This window comes from Heteronotia binoei, chromosome 4 (assembly GCF_032191835.1).
Source record: "Heteronotia binoei isolate CCM8104 ecotype False Entrance Well chromosome 4, APGP_CSIRO_Hbin_v1, whole genome shotgun sequence".
NCBI classification, from domain to species: domain Eukaryota; kingdom Metazoa; phylum Chordata; class Lepidosauria; order Squamata; family Gekkonidae; genus Heteronotia; species Heteronotia binoei.
The window spans coordinates 15869273-15888928 of NC_083226.1; the positions used below are offsets into that span (position 1 = coordinate 15869273).

The following is a 19656-nucleotide window of genomic DNA, read 5'->3' on the forward strand; positions in this document are numbered from 1 at the left end:
TGCTCTAAAAACATTATGTGATTTCTTTGCCAACCCTTCAACATTTTACAGAAATTAGCTGCCTTGGTGGCCCCTCTGACAACAGAAAAGTGGGATATAAATTTTGTAAATGATAATAATAATAGGGACAGTTTAGTGTGAATTTATTTATTTATTTATGTTGTTTGTAGTCCACCTTTCTCACAGGGACTCCACGCAGATTACACATAGTGAGTCAGTACAGTCAACAAAACGGGATATTCACTAACCAATGCGTTAGGATTTTAGAAGTTTGGAACCAGCGGAAAGAACTTTGTTTGTTGTTTGTTTGTTTGTTTGTTTTATTTACCTCCAGTCTATGTCCCGCCCATTCCAAAAGCGGACTCATGGCGGCTAACAGTCATAGTAAAATGAACAATGTCAGTTACAAGTTTAAAGTAATAAAACATAAACAATTAACAGTGTAAAAACAAAATATTAGGTGCAATACAAAATCTTGAAGCATAGGCGGATCAGATTATATTAGGTCTTCTGTTTATCTGTTAGTGGTCCTTTTGATGGTATTGCTCAGCGGCATAGAAGTGGCAGACTTCTCCCACTAGTTACTATAGGCCTGTCAAAAAAGTTTGGTTTTACAAGTAGGGTTGCCAATCCCCAGGTGGGGGCAGGGAATCCACCGGTTTGGAGGCCCTCCCCCCGCTTCAGGGTCATCAGAAAGCGGGGCGGGGGGGAGCGGAATGTCTGCTGGGGACTCTGTTATTCCCTATGGAGATTTATTCCCATAGAAAATCATGGAGAATTGATCCGCGGGTATCTGGGGCTCTGGGGGGGCCTGTTTTTTGAGGTAGAGGCACCAAATTTTCAGTTCAGCATCTAGTGCCTCTCCCCAAAATATCCCCCAAGTTTCAAAAAGATTGGACCAGGGGGTCCAATTCTATGAGCCTCAAAAGAAGGCGCCCCTTTCCTTCATTATTTCCTATGGAAGGAAGGCATTGAAAAGGTGTGCTGTCCCTTTAAATGTGATGTCCAGAACTTCCTTTGGAGTTCAGTTACGCTTGTCACAGCCTTGATCTTGGCTCCACCCCTACTGTCTCCTGGCTCCACCCCAAAGTCTCCCGTCTCCACCCCCAAAGTCCCCAGATATTTCGTAAATTGGACTTGGCAACCCTATTTACAAGCCCTGTGGAATTGGGAGAGATCCCGTAGGGCTCTTATGGCCTCAGGGAGAGCATTCCACAGCATTGGTGCTGCACTGAGAAGGCCCTGGCCCGTGTTGAGCTTAGTCTGGCCTCCCTTGATCCGGGGATGGACAACAGATTTTGAGTTCCCAAACTTAAACATAGCATAAGCATTCACATAACACATAATGGGGTACAGAAATCACATCATGAGATCCTCCTCCTTACAATAAGCTATACACAGCAGGATAAACCAGAGTCCCCAATCACTTACTATTTCTAGTACTCCTGATCTCCCACCAGGGATATTACCCCTCCCTGTCCACTGCATTTTGCTCAAGACATTTCTGTACTTGCTGTACAGTTATTTATTTACTCATAGATCATCTTTCTCACTCAGACTCTGCCATTTGTAGTAGTAGTTTTGAAACAGAATGAAGGAGTATAAACATGTCATTTGTTTTTTGGTAGAAAAAGCCCAGGAGGAATCATTTGCATATTAGGCCATACTCTGTGATGTCGCCACGGTTTCACGCATGGCTTTTTTGTAGAAAAAGCTCAGCAGGAGCTCATTTGCATATTAGGCCGCATCCCGGCACCAAGCTAACCAGAACTGTTTTCTTGTGCACTCCTGCTCAAAAACCCTGGTTTATACAGAAGTAAACTTGACTGTGTTCAATGCAACATGACTCCCCCCACCCCTTTTTACAAGAAGTATTAACCTGATTCAGGCTGCAATTCTATGAGAGCAATCCAAGCTCTGCTCACAACTTTGATCCCGGCAGAAGCTGGGTTCAAGTAGCCGGCTCAAGGTTGACCCAGCCTTCCATCCTTCCGAGGTTGGTAAAATGAGTACCCAGCTTGCTGGGGGGAAAGTGTAGATGATTGGGGAAGGCAATGGCAAACCACTCCGTAAAAAAAGTCTGCCAAGAAAAGGTCCTGATGTGATGTCACCCCATGGGTCGGTAACAACCCAGTGCTTGCACAGGGGACTAGCTTTACCTTTTTAACGTATCTGGAGGTTGTTTTCTCATATTCAAAATTCTAGTGTTTGAGGCATGCTCAGGAAACCACACTTGGTGGTATGGGTGTCCCCTTACCTGCTTATAAATGCTTGACAGAGCAAAGGTTGTTTCGTGCCTCAAACCACTGAGGTGGTTTTGGAAGACACGTATCTGCCAAGCTGCTGGTAGATTTTGGTTAATGAGGATCATAAATATATTTGAATGATATTTGCCTTCATTTGGTTCTGGCAGTTGCGGAGGCAATCTGTGTCATCCGAATGATCAAATGTTTTCCTTGCGCAGATTAAATATGAGCTGTATTAATCATAGGAAGGAAAACGGGCTCTAGAGACACCTTTGCAAGATAGCTCAGCCACGCTTTTGATTTGCTTCTGACCCCTTCTGGACTGAAAACGGTGATTTTTGAGGGCCTCGCAGGTGATGAATTATAGCACAGCGAGGAAAGCAAAGCACCAGCATATGGCCAGATTCTCACTTTCCCCCAAGGGCATTTCCCCCCCATAAATGACACTTCGGCTGCATTTTCAGTCCTCCGATGTGTCATCTGTGAATGTTATTAATGCAACAAAGAAAGTAGCAGAGGGTCATTTGATATCAAAGTACTTTCTGATCAAAACGGGTCTTTTGTTCATTCATTCTTTCAGATTAAACAGCACCGGTCCTGATACAGATCTTTGGAAAGGGCATTTGTTCTGCCTTTCTTCCATTTTTATCCTGCTTTCCCTCTAAAGGGCTCGGGATGGCCTACATGGGGGCTGTCCTATTTTTATCCTCACAACAGACCTGAAAAGTATATTAGACTGAGACTTAGTGACAGCTAGCCCAAGACAAGCAAAGTGGGCGGATAAGTGGGGATTTGAACTTGGACCAAGTCTAACACTACTCCCACTTTTTCTGGCATTTGAGTTAGACAATTGTGCATTAATTCTTACTTTTTGCTTGTCGTATTTAATTAATTCCCAGGGGAAAATCCACATTCTCCTCTCACTTTTGCTTCATTTCACCTGGAGCGCTTCCTGAGAGTTTCCCAGAAACTCCGAGTAGAAAATAGCCACATGGTTACCAGAGACACTTAGAAAGGGAGTGTTGTACATGTGATCGGGATTGTGACTAAGATATGGAGTTCTTGCCTGGCTCATTGGAGCCTGTAGGACTGAGCTTGGGGACTCTGGAACAATAGGCAGCAGGATCCAAATCCCTGCTGCCCTGCTCCAATCATGAGCCCCCTGCTGGTTTTGAATGGTCCAATAGCAAGCTAGTGCGGGAACTTTGAGTGTATATATAGTTGGCCCCATTGGCCCAGTATTTTGAGGCAGCGCTGTACTATGCTGTATTTAATTAAGGAGCTATGATCACTACTACCACCTTGCCTCATCATTGCATGGAACCCACTGTATTATAGGGATGAAGGGGCAAGATCTTGCAGAACGTTCTCCCCCCAAAAAACATTTTCATCTGTACATTTAACACCTCTAGCCTAAATAATTTTTCCCTCATGTACCTTGGAAAGAATGCAAGCAAATGAGTCTGTGATTCCCCAGATCCCCCACTTTTTTCATTTATGATTGGTGATATGTTGGCTGCCTTCCATTTTCTGATTAGAAGGCTGATTTTAGTGACGTAATCCTATTCAAAATTAGCAATTGTACTGTGCCGAAGAACAACCAAATGCATGCTATCCTGGTTCACTGGCCTACTGCTTTCTCAGTTGACTGGTAATTCTAAATGTCACGATCATTCTTTGTCACCTTACTAGACCTAATTATTTTAATGCATCTTCAAAACACAGAGGTTCAAAGTGTAGCTATTTTTCCAGTGCTTCTCTGCGGAACTTTCTCTTTGTGTTCAGTGCTCTGTTTACTCCTTTCCTCTCACTGACAATATTCCCATGCAATCTGACTAAATTTCAGAAAACTCTGTTGTAAAATAGCCAAGTTACAGTGCTTTAAAAAAAAGTTCAGTGTACAAATTGGCTGAAGCTGATCACTGCTTTTGTGCAGAAAAAAAACAAATATATATATAATTGAAATTCTGAAAAGTGGGCGGTAAGGGAATACAGAATGGGAAGGAAAAAGGGGTAAAAGTAAAATAGAGTCATTATCATTTTTTCTCTCCATCACTATAATACATAATAGTACTCTTAGGCTGATTCCGCACTCACCTTTCTCCGGGGCAGGCTTCCGTTTCTGGGTGGAGCAAACTGGCGATTTCGCACCAGTTGTTCTGTGCCGGCATTTTGCGCGGGGCAAATCACAGGTATGCCTCATGTAAAATGTCAGCACGGGGCATACGAAAATTGATTCTTGAAAGTACTGCAATTATATGCTTTGTGACAATGGAAGTTGATGTGAAAAGTGAATAAGCAGTGGCTTAGATAAAGCTTACAGCGAAACGGGGGAAAAGAGACCGGTTTTGCCTGTCAGCTTTTTTTTCCTTTTGGGAACTAATCTGTGATTCTGGAAAATTTCCGTACCCTTGAGATTGTAACTTACCACTTAATAAATAACAGTATTTTTGGACAAAGATTTTGAACATTATTTCTATATTTTTTTTGTATTGGTTTGTTAAGGACTAATTCTATCACAAGAGTCAGTGGTACACAGTGCCTATGCTTGTTCGCCAGGTCCACACACCGTGTGACTCTTTTCTGGTTGCCCAATCACCAGGTGGGGGCAGGGGATCCCCCGGTTTGGAGGCCCTCCCTCCGGTTCAGGGGGGGAAACGTCTGCTGGGCACTCCATTATTCCCTATGGAGACCAATTCCCATAGGGAATAATGGAGAATTGATCCACAGGTATCTGGGGCTCTGGGAGGCTGTTTTTTGAGGCACCAAATTTGCAACATAGCATCCGATGCCTCTCCTCAAAACACCCTCCAGGTTTCAAAAGGATTGGACCAGGGAGCCGCCAAAGAATGTGACCTTATCCTTAATTATTTCCAATGGAAGGAAGGCATTTAAAAGGTGTGTGGTCCCTCTAAATGTGATGGCCAGAACTCCCTTTGGACAATTATGCTTGTCACAACCTTGCTCATAGCTCCACTTCCAATATCTCCTGGCTCCACCCCCAAAGTCCTCAGATATTTCTTAAATTGGACTTGGCAACCTTACTTGCAGCTTCTTGGTCTTGTTTTTTAGAGATCAGGAAGCCATGAGGGAAATTGGAGAGCAGGGCCAGATTAACAATTAGGCCAAGTAGCCATCTCTTTTCTACTTGGTCTTAGAACCTCACCAATATAATCGATATCTTTCTTCACTTTACATTGACATGATAGAGGTTTACAAGATAATGCATGGAATGGAGAAAGTAGAGAAAGAAGTACTTTTCTCCCTTTCTCACAATACAAGAACTCGTGGGCATTCGATGAAATTGCTGAGCAGACAGGTTAAAACGGATAAAAGGAAGTACTTCTTCACCCAAAGGGTGATTAACATGTGGAATTCACTGCCACAGGAGGTGGTGGCGGCCACAAGTATAGCCACCTTCAAGAGGGGTTTAGATAAAAATATGGAGCAGAGGTCCATCAGTGGCTATTAGCCACAGTGTATGTGTGTATATAACATTTTTTGCCACTGTGTGACACAGAGTGTTGGACTTGATGGGCCATTGGCCTGATCCAACATGGCTTCTCTTATGTTCTTATGTTCTAGTTTTTACAGGATTGTATTTTCTGGTCTCCCCCATCCTGGCAATTGTGACATCTTGGCTGTCCTCTCTGGGAAAAGACAGTGGACAGCATGGATCCCCAGTATGATCTAGCAGGGCTCGTAAGACAGGCAGGGTGTGGTCCATCCAGGGTTTTTTTTTTGTAACAGGAACTCCTTTGCATATTAGGCCACACACCCCTGATGTAGCCAATCCTCCAAGAGCTTACAGGGCTCTTCTTACAGGACCTGCTGTAAGCCCCGGGAGGATTGGCTACATCAGGGGGTGTGGCCTGATATGCAAAGGAGTTCCTGCTACAAAAGAGCCCTGGGTCTATCAACAACTATCTCCCATCTTAGTGAATGGAGCCTCCATGGAGAGTGACAGTCTGAATAATCAGGTATTGGGGGTATGCCACAAGGCTGATTGGCTTCATGCTCCACCTGTGGAATTGTTTGGAGGTGCTGAATTGACCGCTTTTTGGAAAGGGAATTCTGGAAATGCATCCGGCATACCTTTGGATGCACAGAAAGAAAGGGAAGGTGTTTGTTCCTGGCTTGAGCTGGTGTGGTATTTGTGTGAATGAGTGTGTGGAGCAAGATGTGAGTAGTTAAGGGAGATCGGGAAGATTGGGTGCTTTCACATATGGTGATTGTTTGCAAGTGGATTTTGCCATTCATACACAGTAAAAATCAAGCTGCAAAGAACATTATTTAGTGTGAATGCACCCACTGTATGTGTGTGATGGGGCAAAGAGGGAAGACTTGTGAGTGGCCAAGGAGAAAGAAAGAGGGAGGAATAATAAGATTTCTCTCCCCTGTCCTCCACAAAATTAGAACTTCCGAGGAATTCTGCGTCTGAGAGTGGTGGTTCCAATAGCTGTCATGTTTAATGAGTTCTTTTTTTCCTTTTTAAAAATGCCTAACGGAAAATTCTATTGTTGAAACGCTTGAGTTTGAAAAGAAGAATTAAACCACTTACAAATTTACATGTGAAGCTCTTATACCAGTTCGGGAGCCACATGTGGCTCTTTTATACATATGTGGCTCTCAAAAGTCCCCACTCCCCCATCGGCCAGCTTGGAGAAGGCATTCATATTTGTTCAATAGCAGCACCCTTCTTTGCTGCCCGCATACAGAGAGAGAAGCACAGACCGAGGGCAAATTATGTCACTCCCAGTTGCATCCAGCAAAGGCAGTGGAATGGCAAGGCAGAAAGGGGAGCTGGGAAAGATCTAATTTCTTTCAGCTTAGGGAATGCACAGGAGGGGCAGAGGATTGATGATCAACTAGAAAGAAAAGAAGGGACACAAAATTTATTGTCGCCAAGTTCGCCATTGAAACACATAGAATAGAAAAAGGGAGGGGGACTGAGGGACTTGAGCACAAATGAAGAGGATTGCCATACCTCCGGCTCCCTCCACCAAACCAAACCTAATTTCTCTCCAAGTTGCTTGCAGTCAGCTAGCAACAAATGGGCTCCATCAAACAGCCTGGCAACGCAAGAGAGCTCAAGATAAGAGCTGTGGATTCTGCTTTGAAGCAGGAAAGGAGGCAAGTCTCGATAAACCAGGATTTGTACAACAAACCAGGGCTTTTTTTTTTTAAGTCCAACAGGAACGTATTTGAATATTAGGCCACACCCCTTGACATCACCATTGTCTCGCACAGGGCTTTTTGTAGAAAAAGCCCAGCAGGAATTCATTTGCATATTAGGCCACGCCCTCTGAGCCCAAGCCAGCCAGAACTGTGTTCCTGTGCATTTCTACGCAAAAAAAAAGCCCTGCAAGAAATTGATCTGCACAAACTTTAGTTTATTTTGCTGTCTGAATGCAACCTATGTTTTGAGGAAGGCAATACTTACAGGCTTCAGGGGAAAAGGCAGTAAAATGGCCAATTGATAGGATCATTTAGAGAGGGTTTTTTTCTGTGCTCCAAATATCCCAATTTCCCCCCTGAACAAAAATGGAAGGAAACCCTAGGGAATAATTTTCCAAATCTTTCTCCTTCTACCCTCCTCCCCCAAGGTCTTTATTTCTATAGGAAACACCTCAAGAGATACATTGTTTCCTTGACTATGATTGATCATGCTGTGAAGAAGTCCTCACATTTTGTAAACACCGGTGAAAATGCACCCTGTGCATACTCAGAGGGTCAGTTTCTCTTGTGAATAAATAGTCCGAGGGAAGGGAAGGAGCTTCCACTGCCTCTGGCATTTCCCAGTTTTCCGCTGACTATGTGACCCCTCCTTTTTCCTGCCCTCCCTTGATGTGTCTCACCTATGGGGTGGCTATTTCTTTCCTTAAATATCTTCTTGCCCCTCCCCAGACAGTTATCACCATCTTCTCTTTCTGCTGGTCTCTCTCTTGCAGGCCCCAGCCCCTAAACAGTCAGATTACTTTTTCGTGGGTATTGTGGGGCGGCCATATTTCCAAGTGGGACCTCACATAACATCAATCAAGAAGAAGAAGAAGAAGAAGAAGAAGAAGATATTGGATTTATATCCCGCCCTCCACTCCAAAGAGTTTCAGAGCGGCTCACAATCTCCTTTACCTTCCTCCCCCACAACAGACACCCTGTGAGGTGGGTGGGGCTGGAGAGGGCTCTCACAGCAGCTGCCTTTCAAGGACAGAGTCTCAGAGCGGCCTACAATCTCCTTTCCCTTCCTCCCCCACAACAGACACCCTGTGAGGTGGGTGGGGCTGGAGAGGGCTCTCACAGCAGCTGCCCTTTCAAGGACAACTCACCGAGAGCTATGGCTGACCCAAGGCCATGCTAGCAGGTGCAAGTGGAGGAGTGGGGAATCAAACCCGGTTCTTCCAGATAAGAGAGCTCTGGCTGACCAAAGGCCATTCCAGCAGGTGCAAGTGGAGGAGTGGGGAATCAAACCCGGTTCTCCCAGATAAGAGAGCTCTGGCTGACCCAAGGCCATTCCAGCAGGTGCAAGTGGAGGAGTGGGGAATCAATCCCAGTTCTCCCAGATAAGAGAGCTCTGGCTGACCCAAGGCCATTCCAGCAGGTGCAAGTGGAGGAGTGGGGAATCAAACCCGGTTCTCCCAGATAAGAGAGCTCTGGCTGACCCAAGGCCATTCCAGCAGGTGCAAGGGGAGGAGCGGGGAATCAAACCCGGTTCTCCCAGATAAGAGAGCTCTGGCTGACCCAAGGCCATTCCAGCAGGTGCAAGGGGAGGAGTGGGGAATCAAACCCGGTTCTCCCAGATAAGAGAGCTCTGGCTGACCCAAGGCCATTCCAGCAGGTGCAAGTGGAGGAGTGGGGAATCAATCCCAGTTCTCCCAGATAAGAGAGCTCTGGCTGACCCAAGGCCATTCCAGCAGGTGCAAGTGGAGGAGTGGGGAATCAAACCCGGTTCTCCCAGATAAGAGTCCGCACACTTAACTACTACACCAAACTGGCTCTAGTGGTCTCCTCCTAAACAAGTGGTCTCCTCCTAAATGATCCTGTGGTCTCCTCCTAAATGATCCTGTGGCCAAACTCAAGAGTCTTTGAGAGTTTTTGCTGATGAATTGATAGTGTCAGAAACGTACACCTGGGATAAGGCCAAGGCATTCTTTAAAGTCTGGACATTTTTATGTACTTAAAAGGAATGCAGTATTATCTAAACGATAACTTCATCAAATCCCCCTGCCCTTTATAAGCACCCTACCCTGCTTCATCATAGTAGCCAAAGATGATTTTCAGCCTCACTGCAGCAGAAAAGTGATCATGGCCTTCGGCAGGTTTTCATGTTTGTAGTTGGAGGGGACACCTGGTTGTGTCCTGTGGTGTACAGTGCATAAGAATGACTCTCCCAGGTTTTTGCGGGGAAAGTTTTGGGCCATCTGATTGGAATCTACCTGGAACAATTCTTCAAAAGAGTGAAGCATCTTTAGATTTGGCAGACCTGGGTCAGTTGGAGCTAGGCTACCTTTGGAAGGAATTGTACAGATGCTCTGTGATTTATAATAAGTAAACTTACCTATTAATTGATTATTATTTTTTTGTTGACAGACATTCCTGATCAAACCATGATTGTGTGGGGCATTTTACTCTCAGGGGCTCTAGGATGGGTTTGCTTTTAGTAAACAGTTCTTGCCATAAGGTGGCTTCAAAGTGCGTGCAGTCGATCATTTTGCCACAGAGCTGATAGATTCTGTCGGAGCTGAGAAAATCCTTGGTTTGCTTATCTACATTTTTGGACCATTTGATTCTTTGATAACTGGAAACATGAGTCAGTTCTGCGTCAAATTTGTCAGTTAGGTGAACTGTTAGATTTGGAATTTTTCATTCTAAGGTCATTGGCAAATGGTCATTGTCTTGGTGGGTCCCAGCTTTTAAATAATCTACATAATCTAGCAGAGGACAAATAAGAATTATTATCATATGGCATTGTATGGGGTATAGCCAGGACATCCAAAGATTGTCTGGCAACCTTAAGTCCCAACTCTTTTATGGTGAGCTAGACTTATTTTAGAGGACTGAGAGAACTCTGAGAGCTGTGATTGGCTCAAGGTCACCCAACTGACTCCATGTGGAAGGGTGGGGAATCAAGCACAGCTTTCCAGATTAGGGTCCACGGCTCTTAACTACTACACCACACCAGTTCTCGAAACTAGGACAAAATCAGTGGCACTAGCTCCTTGGCCTGACCAGAACGTGTTCTCACCAGGAATGTCATCCTTGACTTAATTTAATTTAATTTAATTTAATTTTTCGATTTATACCCTGCCCTATCCCACAAGCAGGCTCTGGGCGGCTTACAACATTAAGAAACCTCACAAAACATCAAACAAACTACATCCAAACTAGATAATCTCATAATTACAGAATTAACAAAAACCACGGTCCACATCATTGGCAACAAGTCATAGACCACATAGAGGCTGGTAATGTTCAGCATAACATAAGCATAAGGTGCTGGGGGGAGCGATGATTCCAGGGGACACTCACTGGCTCAATTAAAAGCCTGGCGGAAGAGCTCTGTTTTACAGGCCCTGGGAAATTAGATAAGTCCTGCAGGGCCCACATCTCCTGTGGGAACTCATTCCACCAGGTAGGGGCCCGGACCAAAAAGCCCTTGTTGAAGCCAGTCAGGCGTCCTTAGACCCAGAGATCATGAGAAGAAAGACAATAAACTTTAGAGATTCTGGAGCTCTACTCCTGTGAGCTTCTGCCCAAAATGAGGCCTGTGTTTACCTCCCCCCCACCCCTTCAGTTCTTTCATTATCCTATTCTCCTTCTGCAGGAGTCATGGTTATTTCTGTTCTACAGATGTAGAACTTAGCCTGAGATACAGTCCCACCAGAATTCCACAGTTCACTGTCTTGTCTTATGGTTATCTCAGTACATTTGTGGGATCTTCACGGGATACATTTAATTGAGTTGTATCACCAATGAATACTCCGTTATTGCAAACGGCAGGAAGGAGAGCAGGGATCTGGCAGGCATCGCCGCTGGTTCTTCTACCTTGCTAAGCCTTCTGGCGAGAATATGTTGAAGTCCATCTGCACGGTGTTCAGTTTCTAGGCTAGAAAAGGAAACTTCCAGAGTCAGTTCAAAGCGTTGATGTTGGCACTGCTAAGCATCCTGTTGAAATGAATGAGGTTTCTGTCTGAGAAACCCTGGTTGGAACTGAGCTCTGAGGATACAACCTGATGCATACTTTCCCTAGGAGTAAGTCCCATTGAAATGAATGGAACTTTCACTCAAATAAGCATGCCAGAAATCGCACAAGTCTGTTGATCTTCAAGACATTCCATTTTCCTTCTAACCAAGGTTTGATGAAAGAATTAAAAACAACAAAAAAAGGTAAAGGTAGTCCCCTGTGCGAGCACCAGTCGTTTCCGACTCTGGGGTGACGTTGCATCGTGACATTTTCATGGCAGACTTTTTACGGGGTGATTTGCCATTGCCTTCCCCATCATCTACACTTTCCCCCCAGCAAGCTGGGTACTCATTTTACCAGCCTTGGAAGAATGGAAGGCTGAGTCAACCTTGAGCCAGCTACCTGAACCCAGCTTCCACCAGGATCAAACTCAGGTCGTGAGTAGAGAGTTTGACTGCAGTACCGCAACTGAGCCTGCCCTGGCGGGGAGGGCGGGATACAAATAAAAAGTATTATTATTATTATTATTATCTTTACCACTCTGCGCCATGGGACTCTTATGAAATAATACTCTGTTTCTATTTTATTTTTAAACACCAAGGGAGACTTTGGAAGTCAGCAAGTGTCACGTCCCCAGTCTTCCAGTTAGCAACACACTCTTGAATTTAGCAAAATTTGTTAATTGGTGAATGGGAGACGCAAGGCAAGACAGGCCTTGTGGAAACTGACAATGGGAGGGTTTCACCCCTTCATATACCTTAGTTAGACTGTTACATTTGAAAGCTACAGGTGCCAAGCACTTTGACCCTCCCCCCAAAGTCCCATTCCTGTGCTTTGTTGCAGGTGCAGACTAGATCCCTGGGAAACAGACGACGACCTTGAGCTGCCCAGGAACTAGGCAGAGCCATACGTGTGCTTGTTACAAAGGAAAGATAGCATTCAGCATCAAAGCAAGCGTGATAGCAAAACAATGTATGAGGTTACTACAGTGCATGCACCGGACCATCAACCATGGCAAGAGACCCTCTTGACAGCAAGGAGCTTGTCCTATACTCTAGACATTCTGCAAGTAACTTAAGAACAGAAAGGAATCCATCTTCTACAGGAGCGGCAAAAATGGACAGTGCATCAGGGCTGCCTGCCATCACTTTCTCCACAAGGCAGCCATGTTGGTCTGCCATAGAGGAGCTCAATTCGAATTCAGCAGCACCAGGGTTTTTTAGCAGCGGGAACTTATTTGCATATCAAGCCACCCACCCCTGATGTAGCCAATCCTCCTGGAGCTTACAGTAGAAGAGCCCTGTAAGCTCTTGGAGGGTTGGCTGCATCAGGGGGTGTGACCTAATATGCAAAGGAGTTCCATCTACAAAAACGCCCTGAGCAACACCTTAGAGAACAACAAGGTTTTCAGGGAATGAGCTTTTGAGAATGAAAGCTTCCGTTCCTGTGTCAGATGTTGGTTCCCCGAGGTTCTACTGAATTCGAACCTTGCTGTCCCCCAATGTGTTTCGTGTGCTCAGACCACAAAAGCAGGCAGGAATTTCTACAGAATGCAAGGTCCGTGTGTGTATTTAACGTGCTGCTTTCATAATAACCAAATTAGGAAGGCTCCATCCATCTCTTTTCTACTTGGTCTTAGAACCTCACCGATATAATCAATACCTTTCTTCACTTTACATTGGTTTTTCTAGTTTTTACAGGATTGTATTTTATGGTCTCCCCCATCCTGGGAATTGTGACATCTTGGCTGTCCACTCTGGGAAAAGACAGTGGACAGCATGGATCCCCAGTATGATCTAGCAGGGCTCGTAAGACAGGCAGGGTGTGGTCCATCCAGGGCTTTTTTTTGTTTTGTAACAGGAACTTCTTTGCATATCAGGCCACACCCCCTGATGTAGCCAATCCTCCAAGAGCTTACAGGGCTCTTCTTACAGGACCTGCTGTAAGCTCCAGGAGGATTGGCTGCATCAAGGGGTGTGGCCTGATATGCAAAGGAGTTCCTGCTACAAAAGAGCCCTGGGTCTATCAACAACTATCTCCCATCTTAGTGAATGGAGCCTCCATGGAGAGTGACAGTCTGAATAATCAGGTATTGGGGGTATGCCACAAGGCTGATTGGCTTCATGCTCCACCTGTGGAATTGTTTGGAGGTGCTGAATTGACCGCTTTTTGGAAAGGGAATTCTGGAAATGCCCCCGGCATACCTTTGGATGCACAGAAAGAAAGGGAAGGTGGTTGTTCCTGGCTTGAGCTGGTGTGGTATTTGTGTGAATGAGTGTGTGGAGCAAGATGTGAGTAGTGTATATGAGGGCTAAGGGAGATCGGGAAGACATTGGGTGCTTTCACATATGGTGATTGTTTGCAAGTGGATTTTGCCATTCATACACAGTAAAAATCAAGCTGCAAAGCACGTTATTTAGTGTGAATGCACCCACTGTATGTGTGTGATGGGGCAAAGAGGGAAGACTTGTGAGTGGCCAAGGAGAAAGAAAGAGGGAGGAATAATAAGATTTCTCTCCCCTGTCCTCCACAAAATTAGAACTTCCGAGGAATTCTGCGTCTGAGAGTGGTGATTCCAATAGCTGTCATGTATAATGAGTTCTTTTTTTCCTTTTTAAAAATGCCTAACGGAAAATTCTGTGCTTGAAACGCTTGAGTTTGAAAAGAAGAATTAAACCACTTACAAATTTACATGTGAAGCTCTTATACCAGGGGTGGCCAAACTGCAGTTCGGTAGCCACATGTGGCTCTTTTATACATATGTTGCTCTTAAAAGTCCCCACTGCCCCATCGGCCAGCTTGGAGAAGGCATTTGCCTCTTTAAATCACTTCTCCAAGCTAAGCTGCTGACTTGGAGAATGCATTAGAAGTTAAAGTTGCTTTCTTTCCACCTCTTCCTCCCTCCCCTATCTATTTGCCTCCCTTCTTTCCTTTCCTCCCTACCCTCCTTCCCTTGTCTTGTGGCTCTCAAACATCCAACATTCGGTGGGGAGGGTGAGATATAAATCGAATAAATAAATAAAATTCATGTCTTGTGGGTCTCAAACATCTGATGTTTATTTTTTGTGGCTCTTACGTTAAGCAAGTTTGGCCACCCCGTCTTATACCAACAAATAGAGGGCATCTTCACAAACACTAAATATTGCATTTCCAATCCACTTTCAGTGCACTTTGCAACTGGATTTCACTGTGTGAAATGGCAAGATCCACTTGCAAATCGTCGCTGAAGTGAATTGAAACCACATTATTGAATATATGAAAACACCCAGAGACAGCAGTGGGAAAAGGGACAGAGACCAGCCACAGCCCCTTTTCCTCTGTGAGGAGGCTGAGGAGGACAGCTTTTTCAAAAAGCATTTGGGGTTTTTTTTAATATATATAGCTCCTGTGTGTGGAACTTCCTCTGCGCAGGCTGAAGGTAGCACAAGGGAATATGAAAGTTGTGTCAATGAATCTCAGTCTGCAGTGATTCACAACTGCAGAACATCCAGTGATGAACCGACTTATGTGAATTGCCACGCTTACAGCCAATCTTTGCAATATGAGGAGAGTTGCAAGCTCTAGGTTGGGAAATACCTGGAGATTTTGGGGGTAGAACCTGGGGAGGGTGGGGTTGGAGAAGGGAGAGGCCTCAGCAGGGTATAATGCCATAGAATCCACCCTCCAAAGCAGCCGTTTTCTCTAGAGCAGGGGTGTCAAAGATGCATTTCGGGGGGCGAATCAGGCCCCTAGAGGGCTCCTGTCAGGCCCCCAAGCAACTGGCTGTCATCTGCTTCCTTCTCCCTGTCTCTTGCTTCCTTCTTTATAACAGCTTGCTTTGCAAGGCTTGCTCAGGAGCTATAGAACAAAGCCTCTTTTCCCCATTGGCTGAGGCTCCTCCTTGGGGAGGAAAGGGGAGAGGGAGAGCTTGCTTTGCCAGGCTCTTTCAATTACACGGCAAAGCTACTGAGCCAAACCTCTCTTCCTTCTATTGGCTGAGGCTCCCCCAGTCCCCTGGGGAAAGAAGAAAAGAGCCAGCGCTTCCTTTGCCCAGTTCCCTGGATCCCATGGGAGAAATACAAAGAAAGCATCTTTTAAGACCAATGAGTGCTAACATTTTAAGCATGTTTTAAGTTTTTAAAATATATATATTTTTGTTTGTCTGTGCTCTTTATAAAATGTATATATTTGCTACCTAATCTTAAATAGGTGCACACATGGCCCAGCCCGATATAGCTCGGCCCAACTCAACATGGCCCAGCTCAACAAGGTCTCTTTTATGTCAGATCCGGCCCTCATAACAAATGAGTTTGACACCCCTGCTCTAAAGGAACTGATCTTGGTCATCTGGAGAGCAATCATAATAGCAGGAGGGGATCTCCAGGTGTCACATGGAGGACTGGCAACCCTAAACACATTTACGGCCTTAAATTGTGGCTAGACCATTTTCTTGCTGCTTTGGCTCACTTGTAAATTTGTATGTGGTGTTAACTTTTTCCTAAACTAAAACTTTTTGATCCTCAATTGTTTGTCTGTTTGGTCAACTAAACGGTTGGATCGATCAATTAAAATGATGCTTCCAGTCAATCGAGCAGCAGACAGAAGAACTGCTTTAACACAAGTACTTAAAGCAACAGTGACTTGAGTGTGGGGCTAGACGTGGGAAATCCGAGGCTTCAGAATCCCTGTTCGTCGTGAAACTCACTGGGTGACCTTCTGCTAGTCAGCCTCACCTACCTCACCGGGATGTTGTGTGTGAGGTCAGAACAGAGGAGGGGAGAACAGCGTATCATGCCTCGCACACAGCGCTGAAAGGGCAGGATTAAAATGTAATTACATCACAAGAGGCCATCTAGGAAGAGGCCTTCTTTCTTCTCCCACCCACCAGGAGAGTGCATGCCTTTCCTTTCTGAATATATGTATATCTTATTAAGCCTTTGTCTAGGTGATGGCGGCGGATGACAGAGCTCACTGTTGTTTTATCCAAAGGGGAATAACTGCATTGATTATTTCAAGATTTTTTCCCATCAGTTTACCCCTGTTATCTGTCAGGTGATGATATTGCAGGTGCAGCAGATTCCAGAGTATGCCAGTTTTTGGTTTGGAATGCCTGCTGCTCCAGGGCTGCCTGGGGCCACCCGTAACAAGGCAGAGGGTGCAGTTATGGTGGAGGGGGTGGGTAGGGTTGCCAGCCTCCAGGTGTTGGCAGCTGATCTCCAGGCAACAGAGATCACCTGGAGAAAGTGGCTGCTTTGGAAGGTGGACTCCCCAATCCAAATTCTGCCCTCCTCAGGCTCTACCCACAAAATTTCCAGGTATCTTCCAGCCCAAAGCGGGCAACCCTAGGAGTGGGTGAGTTTTTTCTCTTTTTTTGCCAGTTTTTCCCTCATACTGCAGTTTCCCCTACTTTTGCCACCTGTGCTGTTCCGGAAGGTCACAGGAACAGAATTCTGTAAGAAGGGGGAGCATTACTCGGTCAGTCTAATGCCTCCAGGTGGAGCTTTCCATGCAGCCCACTGGTTTCTACCAGGGGTGGAATTCTAGCAGGAGCTCCTTTGTATATTAGGCCACACACCCCTGATGTAGCCGATCCTCCAAGAGCTTACAAGGCTCTTTTTTGTAAGCTCCAGGAGGATTGGCTACATCAGGGGGTGTGGCCTAATATGCAAAGGAGGTCCTGCTAGAATTCCACCCCTGGCTTCTACCCTGCCCTGTCCCCTGTGCCAAGTTTGGAGCCTGCCTCACAGTCACATCGGCTGCGGGAAGGGCTGCTTCCATCAGAGCAACGCTTCTTTCCCGGGGTGGGTGGAAGGCTGCTGACCTGGCAGAATGGAGGGGTAGATTGCCAGCTGAAGCATATTCTGCAAATCAAGTATTTCTGGGACATTCTTGTACTTCTGGGGCCGTCACGATTGGCACAGACTCTTAAAAAGGTATTGGTTGTGATCTTGCATGCCTGTTAGACCCTCGTGTAAGTTTTGGTGTGCCTGGGGTTTGTGTTTATAGAAGTTCCCTGCTTAAAGAGTGAGGGAATCATGTTTTGCAGAATGTAGCGATCGATGAAGTAAGAGGCTGATATCTTAGGGCCAGAGGTAAAAGAAAAGTGCCTACCCAAGTACGAGACCATTAATCTATTCTCTTTTTCTCCTTTCTTGCTTTTCTTCTTTCTCTACAATAGAAGTGGAACAAAAAGGTAATTAAATGCCTTTTTTCACTTTTTTTTGTATATAGATAGATATACCCATTCTAAGTCGTTGTGGGATAAGACATTTAACAGTTTAATGCTTTAGCTGAAGCTCATCGTTAATTCTCTCGCCATTTTTAACGCCATTTTCTGCTGTTCAGTAATACTAATGTCACTTTTTTTTCTGGAAAGGCTTGCGGTGCCATCGTTCTTTTGACAGGATTATCTAAAGAATTAAAATGTATTTCTCTCATATCTTGCTCAATTTATGGAAAAGCATGAAGTAATTTGCAAGAGTACACACACAGACACACACCCCGCTAAAGTACTAGAGGTTTAATGGAGACATTTCCAAAAGGTCTTTTCCCCTCCATAAGTTAACAGCAATGGTTTGATTTCTGTTGGTTAAGTACAAAGCAGTCCAGCCCCCTTCTAAGAATATAAGAACATAAGAGAAGCCATGTTGGATCAGGCCAATGACCCATCCAGTCCAACACTCTGTGTCACAGAAGAACATAAGAGAAGCCCTGTTGGATCAGGCCAATGGCCCATCCAGTCCAACATTCTGTGTCACATAAGAGAAGCCCTGTTGGATCAGGCCAATGACCCATCCAGTCCAACACTCTGTGTCACACAGTGGCCAAAAAACCAGGTGCCATCAGGAGGACCACCAGGGGACACTAGAAGCCCCCCCACTGTTGCCCCCCCAAGCACCCAGAATACAGAGCATCACTGCCCCAGACAGAGAGTTCCAACAATATGCTGTGGCTAATAGCCACTGATGGACCTCTGCTCCATATGTTTACTCGATCCTGTCTTGAAATTGTCTATGCTTGCTGGCATCAGGGGATCCCCTGCCCTCAGCCACTCAGCAGGTGTGAGGGCAAAATGGTGCAAAAATGGGGGGGGGCATCGGCAGCATTCCAACATGTCCCTTCCTGTGCTCCCTGGAAGTAGCATCAGCATATCCCTGGGGTGTGCCAGGAACATTCTGGCGTCGGGGCAAAACGGTATGGTTAGACCACCGGGTTTTGTGAAAAAGTGCTGATGCCGCTTCCGGTGTGCACAGGAAGTGACAACAGTGTATCACCAGCAAGGGCTTCCACTAACTGGTAAGTCCCTTCCTGCCGCCCACCAATTACCAGAGGGACCTGGTAACCCTCCTGGTACTCAAAACGGTCGTAAAGCGAACCACTAACTAAATTTGAAATCTTTCTGCCCCCCCCCCCCCCATCACATGAGCTCTTCTAGTGACATTAAGTCTGCAATCTTAAAAGCACTTTCCTGGGGAAGAAGCCCTATTGAACACAATGGGACTTACCTCTGCATAGCCCTGCTTAGGATTGAGCAGGCAATGGAATTTGCAGCTTTTGTACAAGTGCCTATACATGCATTCTCCTCTACATGTGAGCTGTATCCCTCCCAAGTCATATGCAGAGAGGCATTGATGCTTTTGGGGGTTTGTATGTAGCCCTCAGTGCAAATGGGAACTGAATAGGTTGAATGGGGCAAGCAGGCACTGCTCCAAGCCCACACACCACCCTCAAGGCTCTAGTGATCATGGAAAAGGCATTGTCCCTCCATCATATCCAGTACATTTCTGAGTTTCAGAGTCGAAGGCCAAGGATTTCAGTATTTAACTCCACCAGTGCTCTGCTGGGTGAAATTTATGGTTGGATCAGTGCATTCCTATCCTGGGTTGTGGAAAACCCAAATACAAAAATTACTGGCACAGATTGATGAGCCGGAAATTCCTGCGATTGACGGTCCTGGGAAACCTCTTGCTGGTTTCTGCAGAGGGAAACCCCACAGTACCCACAACGGGGGTGTCATTCATTCTCTACGCACAACAAACAGTTCAGGAATTTCCTGTTCACCTCTGTACAAATGGGAGTCTCTTTCCGTGGGTGGTGTCGCCTTAGGCCACCTTTAATGTTCAAACCAGCAGCTGGAAATTTGGCACATGCCCCATTTCTTTGTACGCTCCCTCTTGCTGAAAATCACAAGTCTCCCAAGTTGCTTGGAGCAGGTTGTTACTGGAATTGCCGCCTGAGAAAATAATTAGA

The 19656-nt window shown here is 45.5% G+C and overlaps 1 protein-coding gene across 21 annotated transcripts in view; it reads left to right on the plus strand.

The window, feature by feature from the left end:
- Window positions 1-19656, plus strand: part of ADGRL3 (adhesion G protein-coupled receptor L3) — an 813661-nt gene that overhangs the window by 395396 nt on the left and 398609 nt on the right. For 16 of the 21 annotated variants that reach the window (XM_060236824.1, XM_060236827.1, XM_060236810.1 and 13 more), the window contains exon 5: window positions 17585-17599. The exons of the other annotated variants lie outside the window; for them this stretch is intronic. In XM_060236824.1, coding sequence (XP_060092807.1) covers window positions 17585-17599 — 15 coding nt within the window. The remainder of the gene's footprint in view (window positions 1-17584; window positions 17600-19656) is intronic. 21 annotated transcript variants of the gene reach the window in all.